We start from the raw sequence: 26,593 nt of genomic DNA, 5'->3' as shown, positions 1-26,593 counted from the left end.
CTATTTTATAGTGATGTGCAGTTATTTGGTACAACTTTCTTGGTAGCTGCTGCACCACTTTTTCTTCCAAAAATCTATTTTGAAAACTCACAAATTAGAAGCAGGGTGCAGGGTTCTTCATTTTTACCATTATTTATATAGCACCAGCACAGTTTAGTGGGGAACAAAGAGTACAGAGACTGGTGACATTACAAATAACATCATTACACTGTATGTATTCCAGTAGACAGAAAACCAGTGATATAAATACAAGAGGAATTCATCCAATATCCACTACAAGGAGACCTGAATATGACATTTGGAGAAATGAGACTCTCCCTACATTTGTATGTAAAAATCAAGTTTCCCTACTCACATTTTTACTTTTATGGAAGCTTACCAATTGGGTTTTAAAGAACAATCAGGGTAACAGAATACAATCCTGAATACAAACCATTATTTCTCTTAGTGGCAATCACCCATGGAACCACTTCCCTGGCTCCACATATGCTGTTCAGAAACACTGCACTGCTACACTGCTAGTTTATAACATGATGGCACTGAAAACACTGCTTTGCCTAACCCTAAGCAACATATACTGCTGGTGCACTGAAGTCAATAACATTAGTTTACGAGAAAATATTTGCTCTGCATCTGGTAACTAAAAGCTAAGGCTTGGTAGTGCCATTGTAGCTTGGTATGTATGAAAAACTCATTGCATTCTACAACATCAGTGAATCATTTGGGACCTGCTTTTCAAAAAATCAGAGAAAATGTAGGGTATTGTGTCACAAAATATTGATGGATATTTCTGTATATTGCTGAAGAATGTATTATATTGGCAAAATATTGGCAGAGCAAATAGTGTTCTCTGCCATAAAAATATTACAGAGTAGAATCATCAGAATCAGGAATGCTTGGGACATGGGGTGTACCGAATAAGAGATTGTTTTGAAATTTGGATCTCCATACCTTAAGTAAGTTTACCTTAAGTTGTATAGTATGTGCATCATAGAGTAATAGGAAAATTTGATAGGAAGGAGTGCTTCAGAATTTATTTTACCTAGGCAAACAGTTTTCTATTTCCACTGCCATCATTTCCTTAATCATCTTTTATTAGGTCTTCTTTATCATCACAGCCTTTTTTGGTACTGGAAATATAGCATCTATTAACAGGTAATGTTGGATCTACTGTAATAAAATGGGACTTCAATGATTATAATGCAGAAAAAACATTTAAGCCAATAAATGGCCTACTGTTGCCAAAAAGAGCCTTTTATTTTTAGAGCATTCCCTAATATAAAGAATGATGCAGTTTGTACTTCTATAAAAGCCTGATTCATTGACGTAGCATCTCCATTTATTGCAAAGCAATTGCATTTATAGCTTTAGGTCAGTGAAATGTAATTTTATTAACAGGTAAGCTTCCAATAATTTAGGTTATAAGGCAGACATTATTTTTGCACTCGAAGGCTAGGTGAACATGGCATTCTTGCTTTTCTACTGAATAAGGGAGAAGACAACTGACTTCCAGGTAACTGGTAAAAGGTGCTTCTCTCTATTAGATGCAAGTATGAACACCTAAGTAATTTATATATTCTTTTGCATTATTTTGTAATTAACAAATTAACAAAAGCAGCAATGTGGAAGTGTAAGGAACATGCTTGGTGTGATTTTGAGATTCATTACTGCTTATGATTAAGTGCCATATGGGACTGAAACATTTAAGGCAAGGGGTTTTTATATTTTAAATGCAAGTTTGCTGTGGTTTCCCTGTGATACTGGGGTCTTTTTTGCACTCCTTAGTCTATATTTTTGAAATGGTAATATCCTTAAGAATATTTTTTTTTCTTTGTATTGACACAAATATCTTTAATGAATAGCCTCAATATGTGCATCCATTCGAGTATTTGCTTTCATAAATGAGCCCTAGTTGTACTAATGCTGCTGGAAAGGAATACAAACCCTCCTATGGCTACAAAAAACACTTGAAAATGGCTGCCTTACCCATAGCTTTATTATTATTTGTAGTCTTTATTTGAAGCTTAATCGCCTAAAATAACCCTCTAACTCATCAGCCCCTCCCTTGCCTTCTTTCAAGAAATGGATTCTAGCTTTTCATAGTGGACAGTTTTTGAGTCCCTCGCCCAGTGAGCTTTATATTGTTTCAGTGACAGAATTGTCAATATTGTCCCAAGTGCAAGCGAGTCTGGAGCTCTATTGCTATAGATCAAACAACAAAACTGCATTTTTATCGTTACAGGTTCTGTTGAAAAAAATTTGCTGTTAGTAATAGTAAAAGTCATAGACGAATACTACTATCATTACAGACAACTCACAGGATTTTAAATTGATTTGTGCTATGTTATCACACTTAAATTGCTTGATAATCCCTGAATTGCAGGACCATTATTTTACTGACTGTTGTTTGTAGAGCTGTGCATTTACTGAAACCAGTTATATGAATTAGGGGTGAACAGTGCCCTGTAGAGCAAGGCCTTTTATTGCTCACACCGCACATCCACAAAGACTAGAATTTGTTACCTGCTGAACACAGTTGGAGATCACGAAAATGGATCGGTGACATTTTTGAGAAACAAACGGAATTACAATAAGAGTGTAACAGCAGGGTTACTGTTAGATCAAATAATATTGCAGTGTGATTATGATGAAGGATCTTAAGACACCATTGGACATAACACTCCACTGAACTAATAACCGGTTTACTTTGAGCTTTGGAGATTTTAAAATGTTATTTTCTTTCAGAGAAAAATGAAGTCCTTTCTCCCTAGAAAGCAATACAACAGGTGCACTGTATCAAACTAGTGCCTGGTATTGTGTCTACAGAAGCTTAAAGATGTTTTTTATTTACACATTTTCAGCAACAGATTCATTTTAAAATAAAGCCAGTTTGACATGGTAAACAGTTAAAAACTTATAGGGGTATTCACAAAAGTATCATTAAGAATGCAGTTTTAAAAGTGTTGGTTGGCAAATTGGTAAAAAGTGACATAAGTAAAACAAATTTACAACAGGTAAGTAGTAGTTATATGGATTTGTCATAATGCCTCCCCAGATTATGTTGTATAAATGGTAAAGATGTGTTACAGTTGTGCCTAATTCGCAAGTGTTGCATAACATAAAATAATCTCAATTTTATAAAAAAAAAAAAAAAAATATCACAAAGCACTAAGTTTAATTGTAGGATTTGTTTTTCAGCAAAATGAGGGATTTGATCAAGGTTATGAAGTCATTTGCAAGACATTGTATTTGGGATAAAATAAAATCATGCACAGCTCATTTTATATTTTCTTTCATTACTGTGCCAAGGATTATCTAGATATAGGCCCTAACTCTATTTCGCTCCATATATCCTTTCTATATCCCTCAAAAAGCTGCATCTTTTGTCCTAGCCATGCACAGAAAAAGTGCTAATGCATAAATGCATTTTGGGAACTTCACTAATAGGCAGGTAGATGGAGTGCTGAATTTGCATTTGGTACAATGACACCTTTCTACAACGGGGGTGCTTCTTAGGTGACAAATGTCATCAATAAGCAGTTTATGAAGATATGTTTTCGTTTGTTTATGGCTCTTAATTTTCAAAGTTTGGTTTGCCATTTAGTCAGAATGTGTTCAACTGCTTATAGCACTCGCATTCCATTCTGTGCTATGGGTTGTTAGAGTGCTTGTTAGAGGTCAGTGGCAGCACTGAGCTATAGCACTCAGCCAAAACATAATGCCCCAGGAAATGAATAAACACCAAGTTAAAATAATACAAGGCAAAGTACAAAATAATTTATGAACTGTGTTATAATCGGTGCCCTGTGTTAGTATGAATTTTAGTTTTTAAGAAAATGATTTGTAACTAATAGACGCTCAAAAGATGAAATGATTGATAACAAATCTGCTTTATAGTATACTAACTACATATATTTAACAAAAAACTGTCAATTTTTAATAATGTATTTCAATAAGATTACACTGATTTTAGATATTAATCCATTTTCTATCTGATCCACAAAAACATATCAGCATTACATGTATTGTATGTAACTGTATTCTGCTTGAACATTGGAGCAACAGTACAGTATATAGTTATCCCTTATATGGCCAAATCTTACACAATCTGAGATTGCTTGCGTGCTTTGCTCATTTAACATATTTATACTGTTTTCTTTCCTCAGTTTTGATCCAGCTTCGGTATACTGCTTCTTAACTGTATTTAGTCCCTTTGTGATGGGTGGTCTGATGATGTGGAAGGTGAGAAAATGTTTTACAGTAGTACAAAAAAAATACAACCAGAGCCAGGTCTTATTATCATTATTATTGATGGGACAGTATTGCACAGATATGTGGTTTATTTCAAAACTCATGTTGTTCTTCAATGTGGGAGGAGCATCCTGGGATCACACAGGTACTGTGTACCAATTTTGCCACTGTTGCTTAAACTGGTAGTTTACCTGTCTATGGGCCTACAATTATGCCCGCTCTAGTCAGAAGCTGATAGATGTTCAGAGATATTCGAAATGTGGTTCTAGGCTAAAGGGGCTGCACAGGCCCCTAAAAGGAGAACTAAAACCTAAAAATTATTATGGATACACATGCCATATTTTAAATATTGTACAACAGCAATTATACTTTTAACTTATCACAGGAGCTCCACATTTTGGAAAGTGTGACAGTGTGCTCTGAGCAACTGTTGAGAAGCTAAGCTTAGGGGTTGTTGCAAATTATCAAGCAGAAAATGCGGTTTGTCTGTTATATAAGCTGATGCTAGAAGCCTGATTATTAAATTATGATGCTAATTGTACTGGTTTCTGAGCTGCCATGTGTTACTTACTAATCAGCCTTATTTTGTGACATTTATATTCTGTATATATATTGTATGTTGTGCGTCGCTCCCTAAGCTTCACAGAGCGTGTGCAGTGAATCAGCAGAAAAGAAGATGGGGAGCTACTGGGGGCATCTTAAGAAGCACAAACCTTCCCTGCCTAAGGGCTGTGGTTGCCTTGAGCTGAAAAAGAAACCCAAAACATAAAGTGCAACATTTCTACCCTGCATTTTTAGTTAGGCTTTAGTCCTCCTAATGACTCCTAAAGTCATGTAATTGTTGGCTTCAAAGCTAAATAATCAGATCAGTATCATTTGACTCACCGGTAGCCGGTTTAGCCAAAGCTGAACTCATTTGGCAGATTGCCAAATGAGCAGATGACCAACTTCATTTAACCTCGTTGGTTTTTAGTTGTTTCACATAAGGCTAATGCCACACGGTGTATTCTCGGCAAGCCGAAAAAGCGCTTGCCGAGAATACGCCCCGCTACTGTAAATCTCGCCTACCTTGTGCCTGCACCCGAATGAATGTAATACACTTGGGTGCAGGCAAATGTAGCCGATATCAACCAAAAAACACAAGACTTCATATTTTCGGTGGATATCAGAAATATGTAATTACCAGAAGATTAGCTCAATAATTTTTTCTTCTTGATATTCTTCTTTCATTGACTCATATGGCAGAACTGTCTGTGTACAGTATGTGACCAAGAAGTAGATATATACTTTACTTAATACTTTACTGGTGCTACACAAGGCCCCCTGTCACCAAATCATTGGCTCAAGGCCCAAATGTTCACGTTGGGTAGATATAATATTTAGCATAACTTGCAACTATTAGATCACTACCTTAGGGAGGGTTCAAATGTCCAGTCTATGATTGACCCCTGCTCTCGACAACATATCTGCATTACACCCCTGTAGCACAAGGGAGAAAGATTTCTTGTCCTACATACTGACAGTAGGGATTCAGGTCTACTGTCACTATTATAAACTAATGCTCTTTATTTGCAAGAGCATTATTTAAAAGGTAGTCATTGGAGTTACATTCCTCTCCATCAGTCCATTCCAGGGTTCTTTAGAGTCACGTTCTAGAAACAAAACATAGGGACAATTTATGAACCTTGTTTACTAAAGCCTCTAAAGTACCAACTCCATTTATTTTGCTTTCAGCATTATTCTGCCATAAATAGTGTGCAATTCTGTAATATTGCCTAAGGAATGTATTTCCTCCCTATAACTTTCAACTACACAAATTAAAGGCCAAACATGAGGCACCATGGGGAAATGTTATGTACTATAACAATGGAAAAAACGAATGGAAATGAAATATGTTAAAGAAACATACTGTGGTTAACAGTGATTTTACACAGAATGCTGCTTACATACCTGTCCTTATCTGTCTTTGAATTAATACATAGTACAATGTGTTATTAGTACAAATACTGTATCATCTTACTCCCTCTCTTTCTCTCTGATATATATATACAGTATATATATATATATATATATATATATATATATATATATATATATATAGCAAGAACAAACGGAGCACACCCTATTGAAATTCAAATGCCCAGGGTGCTGGCTAAAAAATATAAAGCAAGAAAAAAGAGCTGCACTCACCAGGACACACCTACCAATATTCATGACTCTCTGCACAAGCCTGGATGAATAAAACTTGCTGACAATTTCATTTTTATTTATTACTTATTGTTTTGCAGTTTCTGGGCAGACAGCTATAATTTTTAGAATATAATTTTTTCTTAAATGTTATATGCTGCTGGCCCTTTAATTTCATAAACTGTGTATTGTAAGGATATTTTCTCATAACTTATAATAAAACAGCTGATACCTACTCCACTTTGCTGCACTCTTAGAGCATGTACTGCTACAATTACAAACAACACTCATTTAAGGAATTTTCTCTTCCTGCTGGGCATCTTGAAATAAGCCCATGCCCCTGAAAGCTGAATACAGTAATCTGTTTTGGAATTACCATAAGACTCATTTTCTTTCCTTGGAATATTTTTTGTAACTTTATGCCTCTAATCAAAGTGGATGTAGTCTGAATGATTGGAAACGTCGGGAAAGTACAAACTCTGTAGAAAAGCACAGCCTGAAAAGCTTGCCTTGCTAGGGATGCATTGCTGCTACATTGCAACCCAACCCCTGAAAGAAGCAATCATTTCCTGGGGATAGTAATATTGGAGTGTGAGTAATTCTGTAATACATCCATCTGTATATTTCTAACCTTTTATTGTATCTTCATACACCTCAATCAGTGCATCTAAATTGCCTGCAGGCATTTTGGTAACAAGTTAACTTAGGAATTCATTGAAGAATAGCAGCAGACGTGTGAAATCTTTTTGAAAGCAATAAATGTTCTTAGAGAATAACAGGGAAAAGCAAATTTTGCAGTGGAAAGCTTCTCAGCACAGAGTAAGTGAAATATTGCTTTGCCTAAAAACTGTGTGCTAAGCATTAGATATTTTTCTTGTTTTACAGATTCTCATTCCTTTCGTTTTGGTGATGTGTGCGTTTGAAACAGTTCAGATCTCAGCACAGATATCCTCTAAATGGTACAGGTTAACTTTCTTATTGAATGAGCTGTGTTGCAATTCTTCAAGTAACATCATATTTATATGGAGCTAAAAATAATGCCATATTTATAATATTATAGGAATTATGTAATTATGCAGTGTTATTGACACCGGTTTATCCACATAGGAATCAATTTATCTGCATTTGTGTTTATAGATGAGCTTTGGAGAAGTCTGATAAGGAAACCTCATTTAACCGTGTTTGGTTGATTAAACCATTAAAACATTTAGCTGGTGTTTATGATAATTGGACCATCAAAAGAGCTGTTGTGTTTGCTTGCTTTAATCAACCAAATATGGTTTTAGTCTGGTTTACAAGTATGAGTTGTTTTTTTTTTTTTTATAAAGGACATGTCAACCCAATAAATATGAATTGTATTGTGAATGTAAATAATTTGATTTTATTACAAATGTTTTTTTTAAATATAATGGCTATTGAAAGCAGCATTTGCTGAACTCCTGGTTATAACATTTTAAACAATGTTGCAAAAGCCAGTCTCCTCCAGCAAGACAGGTCTGTCTATCTGCTGGCTTATGATGCACAAAGGTCAGAACCACCAGGGCAGAGTATAGAAAAAGAGACAACTGCTTTAATAGCAATAATGTATACAAATAACTTGAAACCTTATACAGATTTATAGTAAATGTATATTGCTAAATTGCTTATAATTATGTTTTCTTTTATTAGGCAACATTTCATTTTTCTGTTGACATTAATGATGAGTGCATTTTTTGGCCAGACATGGATTCTTGGCAAAATATAAAAATGTAAAAAAATTGTTCTGCAGGTATACACATGTCACATGCATAAGAAAAGTTGTGCGCATTTCACGAATTCTTCACCGTTTCTTGAATTTTTCAGTGAGGTAAAATGGGACAGATTTTCTCACCACTAGTTGACCCTTAAATCCATTATTGGCCAGTGTAATAGCCTTTTATACTAGCAGTAGCATTTTTTCACACATTAACATTTTACTAATCTAAGTGCGGGAAAGAGCTTGATAATTCTAATAGCAGACTAAAACTAGTTAATTTAGTTGGATTTAATTTTTAGGTTATTGGTTTTCCTTTTATTTTCATTGCTCTGTCTTATGTTTCCCAAATGCATCTCTGTAAACCAGGGTACATGCTCTTAATCTGTACATTAGCTGCTGAGTTATGTTGTTTGTGATGTTGTTAAATAATGTAACAAATTGTAACACTTTTAGAGAGTTGGCTAGCAAGCCTACTGCATCTGAGAAACATGAATGGGGTAGAAAACTACACTATGGGCAGATTATTAAATATTAAAATAATAAATACGAAGAATATAGCTGTTAGTTTTGACTGATAAGAGCAGTCCATGCCATGCTGTTCAGTGGGCTGATAGTGCTTCTCATTTGCAATGCTGATCACCATCATTCAAGTTGCTTTAATTAAATTATTATATAGGAAAACCCTCAGTCAAAAAGTCCATCACTCATATCTGTTTTGTAATGACACATTATTGGTGGTTACAGCATATGTTTTGTGATTTATGTATGGGGTAATTCCATTAATTTATCTGTCCAACCTTGTCATTGTGTGGTGGAGTGCTTAAAATATCCCCATCACCACAGGCACAAAGTAAATCTCTTAATGATACAGTATGTACATTTATACAGCTTTAGTCAGTCAGAGCAGTCAGGCCATATAATTACAATTAACAAAATTAACTAAACTGAAAATATTGATTATGTGCGAAACAAATTTCTGTATAAAAAGCTCATACATCTAGGGTTCACATTTATCTCTCTTTTTAGGAGTTAACATTTAATTTAATAGAAATGTGCTCTGAAATGATTGCTAAACAAGCTTTAAAGGCAGCACATACTTTGTTAAGGGACAATTGTAGCGGTTTCTTTACCATAGCCTTGGCACTGCCATACTGAATGATGTGATTTCTGGAAGCTTCAATTAAACATTGCAACAGTATAATGGACTTTGAAGGATTCAAACCTATAACCTTAATCTGCTGTGGCAGGGCAATGTTCACGACGCAACCTCAGCAGATGGTTAGTTGATTTTGCTTTCTATATTACATTCCCACCACGGCTACAAAATGACCTGCTGGCAACAGCAGGGAGTTTCCAGATAAAAACCACCTTTATCTGTGTTACAGATGAATGCCTGCCCCAGCCTTTTTCTTTTTCAATTTATTTTCTGACACCATTATTGGCAAGGTATGTGACAGCATGATGCTTTGCTTGGTATTTGAATTATATCTGGTTTGCACAACGTCTGATTCTGGCCCAAACTGTCCATTCATCCACTGAGATTTAGTGATCAGATAGCCAGTCTGCTGGAGATGCTGGGAATTGTAGTCAAGTAAGCAGCACCTGCAGAGCAACAGGTTCATAAACCATTTTTTATACAAAAATTGTCACATGTAGGAGTGAGGATTCTGTACACTGTGCTGTTCTGTATTGGTATATCTGCACTCCACGTATCCAGCATTATTAAAAAAAACAAACAGCATAAACTGCTTTGTGCAACATGAGTGCAATGAATAGGCCTTGTGCTAAACATACTTTTTTTACTTACCGTTTATTTGCGAAAAATCTGTGGGTTTTATTTCTTAGGGCTGTGGCACACGGGAAGATTAGTCACCCACGACAAATCTCCATGAAATACCATCCCACCAGTGAGTATATAAATCGCCGGTGGGATGGAAGTTTTGGCTGCCTGTACGCATAATTAATGGGGGAAATTAGCAATGGTAGGCAGGTAGGCACGTAAGCAGAGGATCAGGAGCACAGAGACAGGAGCACCAATCCTTCCCAACATAAAGCTCACAGGAACAGGGTAACTTCGACACTCTGGAACTTTTTCGGTTTTTCTCATCATCCTCAATGACTTTCACACTTCCATGGTGACTCTCACTCCCTCTTCTCCTTGCAGTGGCAGGAGGCAACCCATCTGGGAGTTTTAAACACAGGTAGGCAGCCTACCTGCCCTGTGCCCTGCTCTGAGAGTGACCTACTCTGTGTCAAGTGCCAACCCCCTTGCTGTGTAACCCCACAGCTTTTTTATTTGCTGGTTCACCAGCAGCTTAATCAGGCAGCTACCTACAGCTGGGCAGCTGGAAACATTAACTAAGCCAGTAACTTAAAAACAGCATTACCTGCTGCAAAACCAGGCATTTTCCCTGGTGCTACTTGTATCCCACCTTTAACACTAGTTGAAAATACACCAAACAATGATCTTATTCATTGCATCTCTCACAATCGTTATAGGAACTATTATCTGGAATGCTTGGAACCTGGGATCACCATATCTTAAATTTGCTAAAAATTATCTAAATATTAAATAAACACAAAAATATTGTTTTGCCAGCAATATGGATTCATGCAGCTTGATTAGAATCAAGTACAATATTTTGTTTTTTTTTATTACAGAGAAAAAGGAAATCATTTTTTTAAAATTAGAATTATTTGCTTAAATGGACTCTCTCATTCCAGGTAAAGGATCCCACACATGTACCAGTCGATAAATATGAAAACTAGACTTAATTTATTTACATTCACATTTACAATTTTACCAATTTATATTTGTGTTTATCGACCCTGTATTTATCCAAATGGGTTTTCCTGGGCAGAACTCAATGTACATTTGGGTTCATTCAGTCATTCCATTTTGTGACACAATCCATTTATGGATTCCAGTAGAAAGAATACTTTTACTCTTGTAAAATATTAAGGTTAATGTCAGACCAGGCGTGTGGCGAGCTGAAAAACGCTTGCCTAAAATACTGCCATACGCCTTGTCTGACATTAGCCTAAGCCTTCTAACATATTTATTTGTGTAATGCAACAAAATCTGTATCAGTGAGTAGACTATAGCAGTGTCATTTTCTTGGTTTACAATACACAAACTGGCAGAGCCGTACAATAAATTAGGGACAGCTAGGTTTTATAACTCAGGGATGAATTGTGTTCTTAAATAAATTGGATAAATAAACACATATATTGTTTTTACTCTCTTTCAGCCTTTTTCTCATTGTTCTGGTGATAACGGACATTATGTCTCTGGTAGGTCACATTTTGATAAACAACCTGACATTTTTCCTATAAGTCATATTGGAAGTTTCTTAATATTACAGAATTGAGGCACTTTGTTTTGCAAAATTGTACAGATCTGAGGAGAAACTGTTTCAACACATTCTCATTTTATAGTCATTCTCGGGCCATAAAGATTATATTTCTAGCAGAGAGGGTTCAAGAGGGCACCTCAACTCTATTTCTAGTTCATTGTCTTCAGAACAACTTTCAAAACCCTAATCTGTGCACTCGTAATTTTTTTTATATATTAAAATCTTTAAGCTACTTTTGTCCTTGGTGTTTTGGAAAGTAAATTCAAAAGGTTACACAGGTTACAAGGGTATTGTCATAAAAGACTATCATTTTGCATTGCTTTTCTGTAAAGAAAATGTAAATTTTATATTTTGTTACAAAGATGTCACATTTAATCATCTTAAATCTAGCATCCATTGAAAACAGGAGTACGCAATTTTTTCCTGTACATTTTGAAAAATGATTAAATAGCCCTTGTGTGTTATCTTAATTTACACTGACTTAATAAACACTTGGAGTTTCAAAATGAAAAAAGAACTGGGCAGATACAGAGATTCCTTATCACCTTGTTCTGATATTTGGGGTCATTGCTACTCGGTCACATTATATTTCCATCAAATAGTGGCCAGAGATGGATCTTTTTCTATTGAGCTTCTATTTTTATTTTGTGTATGTTTCCTTCATGTTTCTTAAACAAAGAATTGTATTGTATTTATTTAGATAGCACCGCAGTTGTACAAAGCATCAATACAAACAGGGGTATATATATTATAAATTAGTCAGTGAGAATAAATACTCAAGTGCTATAAGCTTCAATACACAGTTAGAGTGAGATCATTGCCAAGAAGAGCTTACAATTTATTAGGAAGAGGAGACAGACATAAACAAAATGCAAAAGGGAGCATGTGCTTAGGACCAGGCTGTATTGCTGTAGAGGAAGATCAGTGGAATTCTTCATCTAGAAAGTCATTTTTTTTAAAGAGCTTCAAAGAGCTTCTTGACGCAAGATGCTAGAGCATTTCCAGAGGTGGTGTACAATCAGCAAGAAAAGTCTTATGTGTGACTTATTGTAAAAAGTATGTTCAACACATTGTCCTGAGCTAAGCAACTGTGATAAGAATTTAGATGCTATGCACCAATTGACTGGAATCCAGGAGAGAAACTTAATAATGAATTGAGTAAGGGAGTCTAAATTGACACCTGCTTAATTTACCTCCTGGATCTAATTTTGATATTAAAACAAATGTGATGTGCTTAGCCATATATATTAATTTATTCAGAAATCAACAATCGTTTACAAGTAGTCATTAGATTTACCTTTCTTGGGCCTTAGTTAAATGAAATTACTATTCAACCTTGATGTATTTTCTGCAAAATGGTGCAACATGTGACTGTTATAATAGGGTGATAATTATAATTGTGGTTGATTTTTTTTTTAGGTTTTTAGTGCCAGCCATGCAATGTGATAAGGGCAGCTGTTACAGCCTGTGAAACACATAAAATGTTAAACTTAGAGGAGTGTTGGTCACAGTCTAGTATATTGGCCTCTGGCATCGTTCATGTTATTTTCAAATGCTGCTTTTTACTGTAAACAGGATGTCAGTAAATTAGGCACTGTATGAGCATCGTGGAAAACAGCTGAACTGAGAGCAAATTGATACTCTCAACTCCAGGAAACAAAATTGCTGTGCAGCTTAAAAAGCCTAATTTTTTAACATGATTTTTCTCAAATGTTTATAGCCAGCCGTTTGTAGTTTTATGTTGGCATGTGGTATCTCATTATATTGTTCATTCTTGATTTGATTCAGGGCTTGATTTGGATTAGGACTTACACTACCAAACTCAGTTCAGTTCAGTAGCCTTACATTTTCAGGCAAGAATTTAGTTACTTCAACTATTTTTGCTTATTAAAAACCCAGTACTTTCATTATGGCATGAGAAACTGCTGCCAAAAAAGGAAATAAAAAGAAAAAATGGTATATATATATATATATATATATATATATATATATATATATATATATATATACACACATGTATGTATGTATGTATGTATGTATGTATATATATATATATATGTAAAATGTAAAGGCAGAGAGCCGCACACACAGGGACTTTGTGAAAAATGTATTGAAAAAAATCCAACGTTTCGAGCACTAACAGTGCTCTTCCTCAGGGACAAACCATATGTATATATATATATATGTATATATATATATATATATATATATATATATATATATATATATATATATATATATATATATGCTATTTCGTTTTAGCTCCAATATCAGATGGAAATTACCATTTACATTACTGCTTCTTTATTTATTTTGCTGTAGAAAGGTACTTTTTAGGCATATGTAGCTACACCATTTTTACCAGTGTAATGGATGATGCTCAGTGAGGCTCAGATGCAGCAATAAGTGGTTTTTTTATTTTGTTCCATCTCTGTTTATGTATAATACTCTGCATGCCTCTTAATGCAATCTCTTTATTGAAACTGTTTGCCTTCTTATGTAATTCATTTTTCCTCCTCTTTTCATAGCATTTTTTCTTCCTGGTTAAAGATTACGGCAGTTGGCTGGACATTGGAACAAGGTACAGTACAGATTGTTTGTTTGCTTTTTTTATTCCAATACGTTTCTACAGATTAATCAAGAAATAATAAAAAATGTAGTTGGGTTCTTTTGTGATTTCAGAACTATTGTATAATACAGGTATTGGACCTGTTATCCAGAATGCTCGGGACCAAGGGTATTCCGGATAAGGGGTCTTTCCGTAATTTAGATCTCCATACCTTAAGTCTACTAAAAAATCTATAAAACATTAATTAAACCCAATAGGATTGTTTTGCATCCAATAAGGATTATTTATATCTTAGTTGGAAAGGAAATCCGTTTTAAAATTCAAAATTATTTGATTAAAATGGAGTCTATGGGAGAAGGGCTTTCCGTAATTCGGAGCTTTCTGGATAACGGGTTTCCGTATAAGGGATCCCATACCTGTATAGCTAAACCTTAGAAATAAAGAGAAGTTTCAGACGTGCCATACATTTAAACAATCTATTTCTAAGATGGGTATTTAGAATTGTATGTATTTGTATTTGTTTCACAGTTTTATGTTTACATATAAATAATAATTGGTTCAGTGTACAGATTAAAACAAATCATTTTATAGAAATATACCAGGCAGGCAGTTATCTGTACAGTTTGCAAGGTTTCTTACATGTCACAAAAATATTGCATTTGACAGGTTTTAGCCCCCATACAGGTATGAGCTCTGTAATATTTACCATTAGACCATTTTCGTCTTAACCCTTCTCATATCACTTGGTCTGTGTCCACCTTTAACTTTTCTAGATATGGGTAATAATATATGTGGTTGTGCTGTGTCTGGGTAGCCACCCTTTTGTTCCAAAGTTCCTTGGCTAATATCTGAATGCTACAGCCTCTCATTTTTTTGTGGAAGAATCAAGGAGGCTCATTTTATATGCTGCTGTATGAGATGGACATACTCTGGCATATTAGTTATGGTACTGAGCCACAGCAATAACATGAAAACTGCACTCTGGACAAAAATGTGCATACTCTGTATTTTATAAATAGAAAATAGCTGTAGTAGCCGCAATTAGGAGCAGATGGAATTTAGAACCAAGGGAACAAAAATCAGTAGTAAGTACAACATCTATATCCGCATTCTCCTTTTCTGTAGATCAAGTGGCGCCACTGCCCAGAATAAACATGCCCAATTGGTTTTCCAAATATAACTTTTTTTTTTACGATCATAGCAGTCCTAATATGTCCACAAGCTCTGTCACTAATATTTACAAGTATGCTTCACACATCCATATAGGTAACTTCATTCATTAATTCCCAATCTTTTTACCTTATTTGCCATAGAGCTGTGTGCTAATTTAATCATCATAATTTTACTGTATTTGATTTCCAGCCACTGTGTGTTATTTGACAGTACATGTCATATCTCTTACCCTATTAGTATGTTTAAAAGCAAAGAAAAAATATTTTATATCTGTCTTCTTTTATTCTCCCACATATTCCCATGTTAATGCTTGGACTTGATGTTCTGCTGATGTGGAGCAAATAATTTGCTTTTCATTGAGATTACCTTAATATTTCCATAAAGTATTTATTTTACGTATTAAAAAAAAAACAAAAAATAAAACCTTCAGAATATATTCAAACACTAAGTAGTTGTAACAGACTGTTACATGTTCTTTTTTGGTGAAGCCTGAAAGCAACTTGGCTTTTAGAGCTTTGGTATGAGCACAAAACCAACCATCTATGCAAAATGCAAATTATGTTATGCATTACATTTTCTCTCCATCTCGCAAATGGAAACTGGTTAACCTGCTAATTTTTATTGTAAAGGATAAATTTGGCCTTTCTATAACAGCTAATGGAGGCTGAAAAATGAACTGTCCCTTTTGTAGCCACAACACTATTTAAATGTACAAAGAAGGAATTGTGACTTATGAGCATGAGAATAGAGCCAGTTTGATAAACAACCTTGTCCTTACAGCCATCTCAAATAGAAACCTTCTTTGGACAATAGAACAATTTAACATCCAGGAACATTTTATAATCCTTTTAGCAGCTGCTACAAATTACTTCATGGAGAATCATTTTGATGTGTAACAAAATTAATTAAAGTATCGCAGTTACAAAAGACAGCACATCTGCCAGTTTACGATTGGTTTGTGTTTTCCATTGTCAAACAAGCAATTGTGTTTTGTAATGGTAGTTTCCATTTGATTAAACTTGTGACCTTCTTGGATATTTGTGTTGGAAAGATGTTTTTCAGTGTTAGGTATTAGCAAAATCATACAATAATCACTTAAAAAGTTAGTTTTTTTGCAAAGAGCACAAGTCTAACTATAGGATATTAAGAACCTTTTGTCTTTTTAGAGATGTTTATAAGGGTTATAAGGTTAGTAGGAAAGGGAGTCCAGCGACTGACTTTTATTTTGCCATACAGTGCCATGTTTGTTTTTTAGACTAAGCTCTGCTGGTCTTGGTGGATAAAGAACTAGATATAAGATTGTTTACAGAGAGTAGTTGTCAGTGGTACATACGATAACGCTATAAAATGATATAATGATCTTATATGATATACTGCCTCTGTTTATTCATCAGTAGTTCCTTTCAGAGGGCATCACCTATAGTGATGTGCGGGTTGATGCAAAACCTTTGGGACCCACTGGTTGGGAGTGTTTGGGTGACCATTGCAGGTTCTGGTTGGGTGGAGGTCAGACTGGGGAAATACACTCCTCCTCTTCTATTGATTCTCGTCTTAAAACCAGAGACATGCACAAAAGTAGCATACTGAGGGGCATATTTGTTATAGTGTGTAAGACAACGTCACTGGTCAGCAATTAGATTTAAACGGTCATCTACAAGTTAGAAAACAAAATCAAGGATCTGATCACCGGTGATGTTAGTATACACACTATAATAAATATGCCCCTTAGTCTAAAGACGAGGGTGCAGATCCTGCAATGGTAACATTTTGCAGGTTAGGTGCGGGCTAAGTTTGGGTGCTGGTTGTGTTTTTTTAGAGTAAAAGCTGTGAAGTTTAGAATTCCATCCCTGAAGCAGCTGTACTTACAGATGCATTAGAAAGTTTAAGGGTTGAATTCCTTTTTAAGCATGTTGAAAATACAAGTTAGCAGAAATCAGGGCATTGGGCATTCATAGGTGCTTAATTGCACAAGTTCAGTTGCCAAGATCTTCCATTCAGCAATTAGATTAAACAGGTGATATGCAAAAGTCTCCCTTGAGTTACTGCAAAGCTAGAATATATATATATATATATATATATATATATATATAAAAATAAATAAATATATATATATATATATATATATATACTGCTCAAAAAAATAAAGGGAACACTTAAACAACACAATGTAACTCGAAGTCAATCACACTTCTGTGAAATCAAACTGTCCACTTAGGTAGCAACACTGATTGACAATCAATTTCACATGCTGTTGTGCAAATGGAATAGACAACAGGTGGAAATTATAGGCAATTAGCAAGACATCCCCAATAAAGGAGTGGTTCTGCAGGTGGTGCCCACAGACCACTTCTCAGTTCCTATGCTTTCTGGCTGATGTTTTGGTCACTTTTGAATGCTGGCAGTGCTTTCACTCTAGTGGTATCATGAGACGGAGTCTACAACCCACACAAATGGCTCAGGTAGTGCAGCTCATCCAGGATGGCACATCAATGAGAGCTGTGGCAAGAAGGTTTGCTGTGTCTGTCAGGTAGTGTCCAGAGCATGGAGGCGCTACCAGGAGACAGGCCAGTACATCAGGAGATGTGTAGGAGGCCATAGGAGGGCAACAACCCAGCAGCAGGACCGCTACCTCCACCTTTGTGCAAGGAGGAACAGGAGGAGCACTGCCAGAGCCCTGCAAAATGACCTCCAGCGGGCCACAAATGTGCATGTGTCTGCTCAAATGGTCAGAAACAGACTACATGAGGGTGGTATGTGGGCCCGACGTCCACAGGTCGAGGTTGTGCTTACAGCCCAACACCGTGAAGGACATTTGACATTCGCCAGAGAACACCAAGATTGGCAAATTCGCCACTGGCACCATGTGCTCTTCACAGATTGAAGCAGGTTCACACTGAGCACATGTGACAGACGTGACAGAGTCTAGAGACGCCGTGGAGAATGTTCTGCTTAACATCCTCCTGCATGACCGGTTTGGCAGTGGGTCAGTAATGGTGTGGGGTGGCATTTCTTTGGAGGGGCCGCACAGCCCTCCATGTGCTCGCCAGAGGTAGCCTGACTGCAATTAGGTACCGAGATGAGATCCTCAGACCCCTTGTGAGACCATATGCTGGTGTGGTTGGCCCTGGGTTCCTCCTAATGCAAGACAATGCTAGACCTCATGAGGCTGGAGTGTGTCAGCAGTTCCTGCAAGACGAAGGCATTGATACTATGGACTGGCCCGCCCGTACCCCAGACCTGAATCCAATTGAGCACATCTGGGACATCATGTCTCGCTCTATCCTCCAACACCACGTTGCACCACAGACTGTCCAGGAGTTGGTGGATGCTTTAGTCCAGGTCTGGGAGGTGAGTCCTCAGGAGACCATCTGCAACCTCATCAGAAGCATGCCCAGGTGTTGTAGGGAGGTCATACAGGCACGTGGAGGCCACACACACTACTGAGCCTCATTTTGACTTGTTTTAAGGACATTACATCAAAGTTGGATCAGCCTGTAGTGTTTTTTCCACTTAAATTTTGAGTGTGACTCCAAATCCAGACCTCCATGGGTTGATAAATTTGATTTCCATTGATAATTTTTGTGTGATTTTGTTGTCAGCACATTCAACTATGTAAAGAATGAAGTATTTAATAAGAATATTTCATTCATTCAGATCTAGGATGTCTTATTTTTGTGTTCCTTTTATTTTTTTGAGCAGTGTATATAGAAAGAAACAAAAAGGTCCAGACTCATTTAAATGATAAAAGAAAATGTTTTTACTGCATCGTGCAGAACAATTGCATTACAACGTTTCGAGGCTCCCGCCTCTTTATCAAGTAGCAAGATAATGAACACAAAGCACAAAAGGTATAAATAAACCCATAGGTCACTCCCCCAACAGATTACTGGATCCAAGTAGGGACATTCCACAATCCTACTTATAGAATTCCCCCTTAAGAAAATAAAACTGCATAACTTGTATCATTCCTAATATAAGCAAATTCGTAACAAAAAGAAAAAAAGGGAAATCACATAATCTTCAATATAGGGTATCCATATTGGGAACAACATACATAACTGTGATACATATTGACAATTATATGGTGTTGTAAAGAGGTTATAAGCATGTGTCATCTTTGAAATTGTCATGCAATTGTTCTGCACAATGCAGTAAAGATTTTTCTTTTTTCATTTAAATGAGTCTGGACCTTTTTGTTTCTTTCTATATGTATTGTCCGTGAGTTCGGACTAGGTCTTCAGACTGGAATGTTAGCTCCACTTCAGTTTGTACAATATATATATATATACTGACCACCAATTAATGAATTAAATTAGACAGACGACCAATGAGTTTATTAGCACATTAATTATTTTTACTAGTTATATGAACTATTACTGGTTATTGGGCCCCAAAGCAAAACCATTGTGTTAACTTATGCAGAGACTTACATAACTACCATATCAAGCAATGACAGGGTTTAAACTTTGGGTACAGTTTGCTGACCCCCACCCCCCCAGTGTTATGTGAGTTTGTACCATACTAGCTGTTTTTCATAGCAAAACCTACTTACCATATATTTTATATATATGTACTATGCACTCATGTTCATTAGGCAAATAACTTGCACCATATTAAATAAAATGTATATGGTGGCATTACAATATTTTATTTCATATATGGATCGGGTTTAGGCAAATGTATATGAATTTTAAATGCATAATTTTCTTTCTAGTAATGTATAGAACAACATTATATAAACCATATTTTTGTTTATCATTAAAACTAACTGCACTCACACAGGTTAGACTGCATATAGTACTGCAAATAGTGTACTATTTTCCATTTGCTTTTCAGCATGCAATCTGAAATGTTTTCTCTTTGCCTATAATCATAGCTTCTAAACTGATTATTTACATCTGCTTTTGATTCAAAGCCTTTATTTACATTATCTGGAAAATCACCCTGTTTCTCTGTTACATCCGTTAGCCTAGTAATTTAATTTTCCATTCTGTTTTCCCTTGTTCAGTAAAAGTTTTGCCTTGAGAGTCATGCAGCTAAAGTCTTAAAGGAAAAGTAACACTACATTTTTTTAAGTAAAAAAGCTATTCTACCTTGCACCAATGACTGCCCTATCCTGCAAACCACTTAGTATTTTAAATGCTTTAATAGAAAATACCTGCTTGGCTTCCTGTCAATTGAACTACGGCGATAAGACGAAGGAAGGAGCAGCATCCACTATGCGACAATCGATTGGTCGAGCCTAGCCTTCTTTCTGTATAGGAAGGAGTCAGGCTAGGCTCGATCAATCGATTGTCGCATAGTGGATGCTGCTCCTTCCTTCGCCAAATCACCGTAGTTCAATTGACAGGAAGCCAAGTTTTAGCAGGTATTTTCTATTAAAGCATTTAAAATACTAAGTGGTTTGCAGGATAGGGCAGTTATTGGTGCAGGGTAGAATAGCTTTTTTACTTAAAAAATGTTAGTGTTACTTTTCCTTTAATTCATTTTGCCTCACGGAAAACTTCTAACTGATCACAGAATAGAAACAGAATAGAATCTTGGACAAACGTGCTTAGATAAATCAACAGTGTGAAATGCATTTGTTTTCTTTTTGTTTATTGCTCTTTATATTGTAATAGATAACCCTGTGCCAGTCACCTCAGCAACACTCAAAGATATGGGAATAATACAGCCACAAAACAGCTGTATCTAATGAAATAAGTGAGCCACCTACAATTGAAGGAAAGAACTACAGATATGGGACCTGTTATCTGTTGGATCTCAATGCGTTAGGGCTCTGGCACACGGGGAGATTAGTTGCCCGCGACAAATCTCCCTGTTCGCGAGTGACTAATCTCCCTGAAATGCCATCCCACCGGCGAAAATGTAAATTGCCGGTGAGATGGCATACGTGGCGCCGCGATTTCACTGAAAGCGCGGAAGTTTCCTCTCAAGGAGGATGGCATTTCGGGGAGATTAGTCGCCCGCGAACAGGGAGATTTGTCGCGGGCGACTAATCTCCCTGTGTGCCAGAGCCCTTAAGTCTACTAAAAAAAGGAAAAAGGAGATAATTTTCAAAATTAATTTAAATTATTTGGTTAAAATGGAGTCAATGGAAGATCGCCTTCCTGTAATTCAGAATTTTCTGGATAACAGGTGTATGAATATTGAATACCCCTACCTGTACTGAAATGTGTAACCTTTTGTTAGTTCTATGCAAGTCAGTATTTAAATGTCCCTTATTCTCGAGTGTACAGTGCTCTGGACCTTCCTTATAAGAAATTCTGGGATCTCTCGGTGGTTGTTGTAGGGAGAGACATGGAACTGGTTTAATATTAGTGCAGATTCTGTTCAGAAAGGAATTGCAGGAAATGAACAAAAAAAAAAAAAGTTTCGATGGATTATATAGTTTGTGTGCAAAAACTAGGCGCAGACACAGAGAGTGGATTTTGGCACAGAAATGCGCAAGTATGCATTTTAACGCCGACATTCACTGTTTGTGTCTGCACCCAGGCCCAGGTAATATGTAACATAGAAGAACTTTGCATGGCTTGGGACCCAATAAAGCAAAAACACTCCTCCTGAACTAGATGTTAGAGTAATACAGCCAATATATATATATGTTATCGTCTTAAACCTTTCTGTATCGCTGGAACTCTATCCCTGAATCCCTCCGTAGGGAAAACTCACCCACTCTCTTTAAGAAAAAGCTCAGCTGTTACCTTCTGGAGCACTAAAGCATTATTTTGCCCAGTCCTGCGCTTAAGGGCAAATGCCCATACCTGATGCACTCTTACCTTCCAACTTGTGCCTGTATGTTACCCAACCACTCAATTTGTAAGCTCTACGGGACCCCCTTCCTACTGTGTCTCATACCACATGGCACTTATATATATATTTATTGTATTTATTTATTATATTACTTGTCCTCCCTGTGTGTAATTTTGTATTCTGTAAGATTGTACAGTGCTGCGTACCCTTGTGGCGCTTTATAAATAAAGTTATACATACATACATACATTTGCAATTAATTACATCACAGATAACTATAAAACTGTGGCCTAAACTTAAAACAGAAAAGTAACAAATTAGGTGCCTAAAAATACCAATATGCAGCAACTGACTCAAATTCATTAAGGGAATAACACATTTAAAAAAGATGAAAATATGTCAAAAAGAGTGTGAATGTTTTTTTGCTTTAATAAGTATATAAATTAACATATAACCACGGTCAGATACCACCGCTGATGACATATTTTCCAATTAAAAATGGCAAAAACAATATAGAGCTCTGGGCTGAGCATTACATACAGTATGTAGTATGTCCCCCTGTGCCATAGTGTGCCATAATAAAATTGTGAATTTTATAAAACTGTGGCTTCAGTAAGTCCTCTGTGCGCCCAGTGCATAAAGAGCAGAGAGAGGAGTGATACAGGGATGCGGTCTAGAGAACGTCACATGATTCCCTTTATATTAATTGTAAATTGTAATCACTATTATTAATATGTTCTTGAATATTTTCTACAAATATGAAAAGTTTTAAATTTGTCTTATTTCATGCCAATATCATTATTCAATATCTATCAGCAACTTTTACACATTGTGTCAACTTTTAGAATGAGGACTATATTTAATGTATTGACCTCTGTGACTTGGTTTTCTTTACTTCCTGCTGTGTGATGTTATATAGAGAAGCTAACCTTTCTGTCACTCTGTGTTACCATTCATGGGAAATTTATATTGTCCTATCTAGGAGCCCTTGTATTATAGGGCTTTACTACTCACCTGAATGAACATTTACAAGTTAATCGCTGACTGCTGTTTTGCAAGATTGCTTTATATATAACACTGTTGGTAACTTCCCTGAAGAATTGCGCAGGGCGTACTAAATACAAGTACAAATGCTATTTTTAGTTTTTGCATTTCCTTTATATGTTTTCAGAAAAAACACATTCCCATGGGGAATTAATCTGCCAACAAACAGCTGTTTTTCTCTTTGCAAGGATGCCCTGTTAGCTCAACCATAGGATGGGGACTTGCTGCCCACAGGGTACAATGATTTATGGATCTCCCATTACTCCTTAAGCATAATATTCCCATGATAATCTAGTGCTTAGAGCAGCTTGGCACAGAGCAACATGCTTTAATATACCTTTTGACCTGCAAAGTTGGCTGTTTGTAATGGAAAAATAATTTTAGAAGAAGTTTATCAAAGAGATTTCAGGTATATGACAGATTTCTCAACAATATAACAGTCTAAATGTGAAACTGAAATCTGCACATACTTACAAAGCACAAAGAATAATTTAAAACATAAAAATTTCTAGAACACTTCTGTCTATATTTTACTAAAAGTTTCTGGTCCTCCTCTGAGAGACGGTTAACTGCTGCATTGGGACTTATCTGGCAGAGGGTGTGTTTTACAAAATGAAAGATTATTTGAAAAAATGTTTTTAGTGACATAGGCTGTTCAAATACAGAAATCTCTGTCTGAAAGTAAATATGACCTTTAAGAGGGGAGCTATGTATACAGTAAATATATCAAGGGCCATAGAATAAACTCCTTTGATGCTTTATTTTTTCAAACACAAGGGCATCCAATGAAATTAGAAGAAAAGGGGTATAATTTTAGGGTGCAAAAGGTTTATAGTGAGTGCTGTGATGCATTTGTTCTGGCAGATAGTTTTGAGGAATATATCTTTTTTTATCAAGGATGAAAATACACTAATACTGAAATTAACTTTTACTTAACTGTAACCTTTTAGTCAGGAAGGCAGGTTTCTGTTAAACAAAAAGGTTGAACTTTATGGATGTGTCATTGTTCAACCCAAATTAAATAATGTCACAGAGCTCCATGCCATACTGGAAGTGACAAGGAGAAGATGACATGACAGACCATGCTAAGTGCCTCCAGCAATATCATCCTGAGGTAGAGGGGTGTTATACATCTAATCATACTACAGAAAAATAGTCCATGTCCTGACAGATTGTACCCAATTACATAATGAGCCTGTGATCTCGAAATTCATTGTTTCTCTGACTCCCAGCATCTAGAGGGTTTGACATCACAGCTGTGAAATATCTCTGGAATAGAGGACAAGCGTTCTCTTTGAAAATGTGGCACGCTGGGTTTTTATTGCGAGAATATAAAATCTTTGAGAGCAGAGTTAAGAGATATAAAACAGACAATGGTGCATAGTAATGTTTTAAAGGAACTGCCAGATGTTTAAAGTCAGTGTGAATGATTATTCTTCTATTGTTACGTGAGGCTTTGCTAGTATGCTTTTTCAGGTTTGCTTCAATAGAGCTCATTCACTAAAAAGGCAAAGTATTTTTTTCTTACCCACATTATACCTAGCCACGCACTTTTTTTGCATGTGGGTGTCCCGTATCTGTCCATTACTCACTGTGACTATAAGGCACACCTGAAACCTAAAGCCTGCCTAAGAAAGGTGGCACAGGATACCCTTGTATACCCAAAGTTCACCACTCTGCACATTGCCCCAGATACAAAATTGCCCTTTGATAGAGAAATAAAGAGCACAACAGCTCTGCAGCTGGACTGGGTAATTTTCATACAGTATGTTTGTATGCATATATATTTTGGTCCATTTTATAATACAGACAGAAGAACATCAGTACAATAAATAAAAAAATATATTCATTACAAAGATTACGTACAGGAAGACAAGAAATATTGGAGATTGTTCCTGTAGAGCTTACAAGTGGGGAAGGTAGAGGTATAGATTTGTGTCAATATAATTGTTTTTAAAGTACTTTGTAATAGTGATTACTCAGTTTGCTGATTTCCCACTAACATATCCAAATATAAAATGATATTCATCCTAAGACATTTATTCATTGTTGTTAATACAGAAGAGTGCTTCTGGGTGTGTGGCTATACAGTCTATATCAATTACATTGTTAGAAGAAATAGATGTATAGTGTGGGATAATTTTGACTAATACTTTGGTTTACAGTAATTCTAAATGGATACACACAGTTTAAATGGGCAAATCATTGTGCAGTAGCCATGTTGGTCCCAGATAAAAAAAAATTGCACTTGCCCAAAAAATTGTATGAGATGTTTGCCCCAGTAATTAATAAACAAATATGCCATACAGACTTCAGTTATTCATTCAGCCTGGTAAACAGGCCCCAATCACATGCATACAGCATATATTTGATTTGCAGCTTTGACATTTCTATCTGCTATAATATATTTATTTGTGAAACCCCTTTTCTGTATTTATGCAGGGCACTTCATTTTTATAGTCTCATACAGTAACTTTTCTAGACTGGATAGCCTTTTTTCTTTGACATGAATGTTAATATATTTCTGCTTTGAAATGCTTTCTAATCAAGGGAAGTAAACATACATACATTCACTTTTTGTAAGTGCTTCCATTTATTAACATTCCATTAGCATTTAAAAGCCATTTAGCTTTATTAAACATGTCCTTTGCTCTTATATAACATTAATTACAGTCCTGGACTGCACTGAATATGCTATTTACACAATCTAAATTCATGACCTTACTAATGAATGGATAGCATGATGTTTATGCCCTCTGCTCTTCAACAATTTTTTACTCCCAACAGGGCAAGCAAATTGTCAGTCATTTTTTGTGTATGTGATTAGATGTACGGAAACATCCCCTTAGTATCCTAATAACACTGAAAGTCTAAAAACTATGCACTGGATTACGGATTACTAAAGAACCAGAAAAATGTTGGAGAAATACCCTTATGGAGGTTCACACAACTGTACTGAAATAAAAGCCTTACTTTATTACATAATTTGTATTAAAATAGATAGCATACTAGATAGCATACAACTAAAAAGAACACAGAAAAAGAGCCATTCACATGAGAGTATAAATGATCCCAAATGTCCCTGTAACCAGGTACAGGAATAATGAGTGATTCCCCTATATAAACAATGGGCAAAGACTTGAGATATGATATGAGATAAATTGATTATCAAAGGGAAGCATAATAATCTAATTACATAAATTACTAGAACACATTATCAAACTACTGCCAACTACTGTTACATCTAAAAGTAGTCAGCCAGACCAGCAGGAGAACAGGGGGCTAGACTTAAGGTGGCCATACACAGGCCGATTGTAGCTGCAGATATCTGTCCCTTGGACCGATTTGGCAGCTTATCGGCCCGTGTAGGGACAGCAACGAACGGCCTGCTCGACCGATATCTGGCCTGAAATTGGCGAGCGGATCTTTACTTGTATGACCATCTTTAGGTAACTGTTTCAAACCATATAATTACATTAAAATCTTGAAAAGGCTCGTTTTTCAAAATTGATATATATTAAAAGT

The 26,593-nt window shown here is 36.0% G+C and overlaps 1 protein-coding gene across 1 annotated transcript in view; it reads left to right on the top strand.

The window, feature by feature from the left end:
* The window catches only part of pign (phosphatidylinositol glycan anchor biosynthesis class N), a 171,764-nt gene that overhangs the window by 138,597 nt on the left and 6,574 nt on the right, over positions 1–26,593 (top strand). The window contains exons 24-28 of the mRNA XM_002934389.5: positions 1,100–1,155; positions 4,167–4,242; positions 7,324–7,397; positions 11,425–11,467; positions 14,058–14,110. Coding sequence (XP_002934435.2) covers positions 1,100–1,155; positions 4,167–4,242; positions 7,324–7,397; positions 11,425–11,467; positions 14,058–14,110 — 302 coding nt within the window. The remainder of the gene's footprint in view (positions 1–1,099; positions 1,156–4,166; positions 4,243–7,323; positions 7,398–11,424; positions 11,468–14,057; positions 14,111–26,593) is intronic.

Source organism: Xenopus tropicalis, chromosome 6 (assembly GCF_000004195.4).
Source record: "Xenopus tropicalis strain Nigerian chromosome 6, UCB_Xtro_10.0, whole genome shotgun sequence".
In the NCBI taxonomy this organism is placed as follows: domain Eukaryota; kingdom Metazoa; phylum Chordata; class Amphibia; order Anura; family Pipidae; genus Xenopus; species Xenopus tropicalis.
This window is presented reverse-complemented; position numbering and strand designations above follow the sequence as displayed.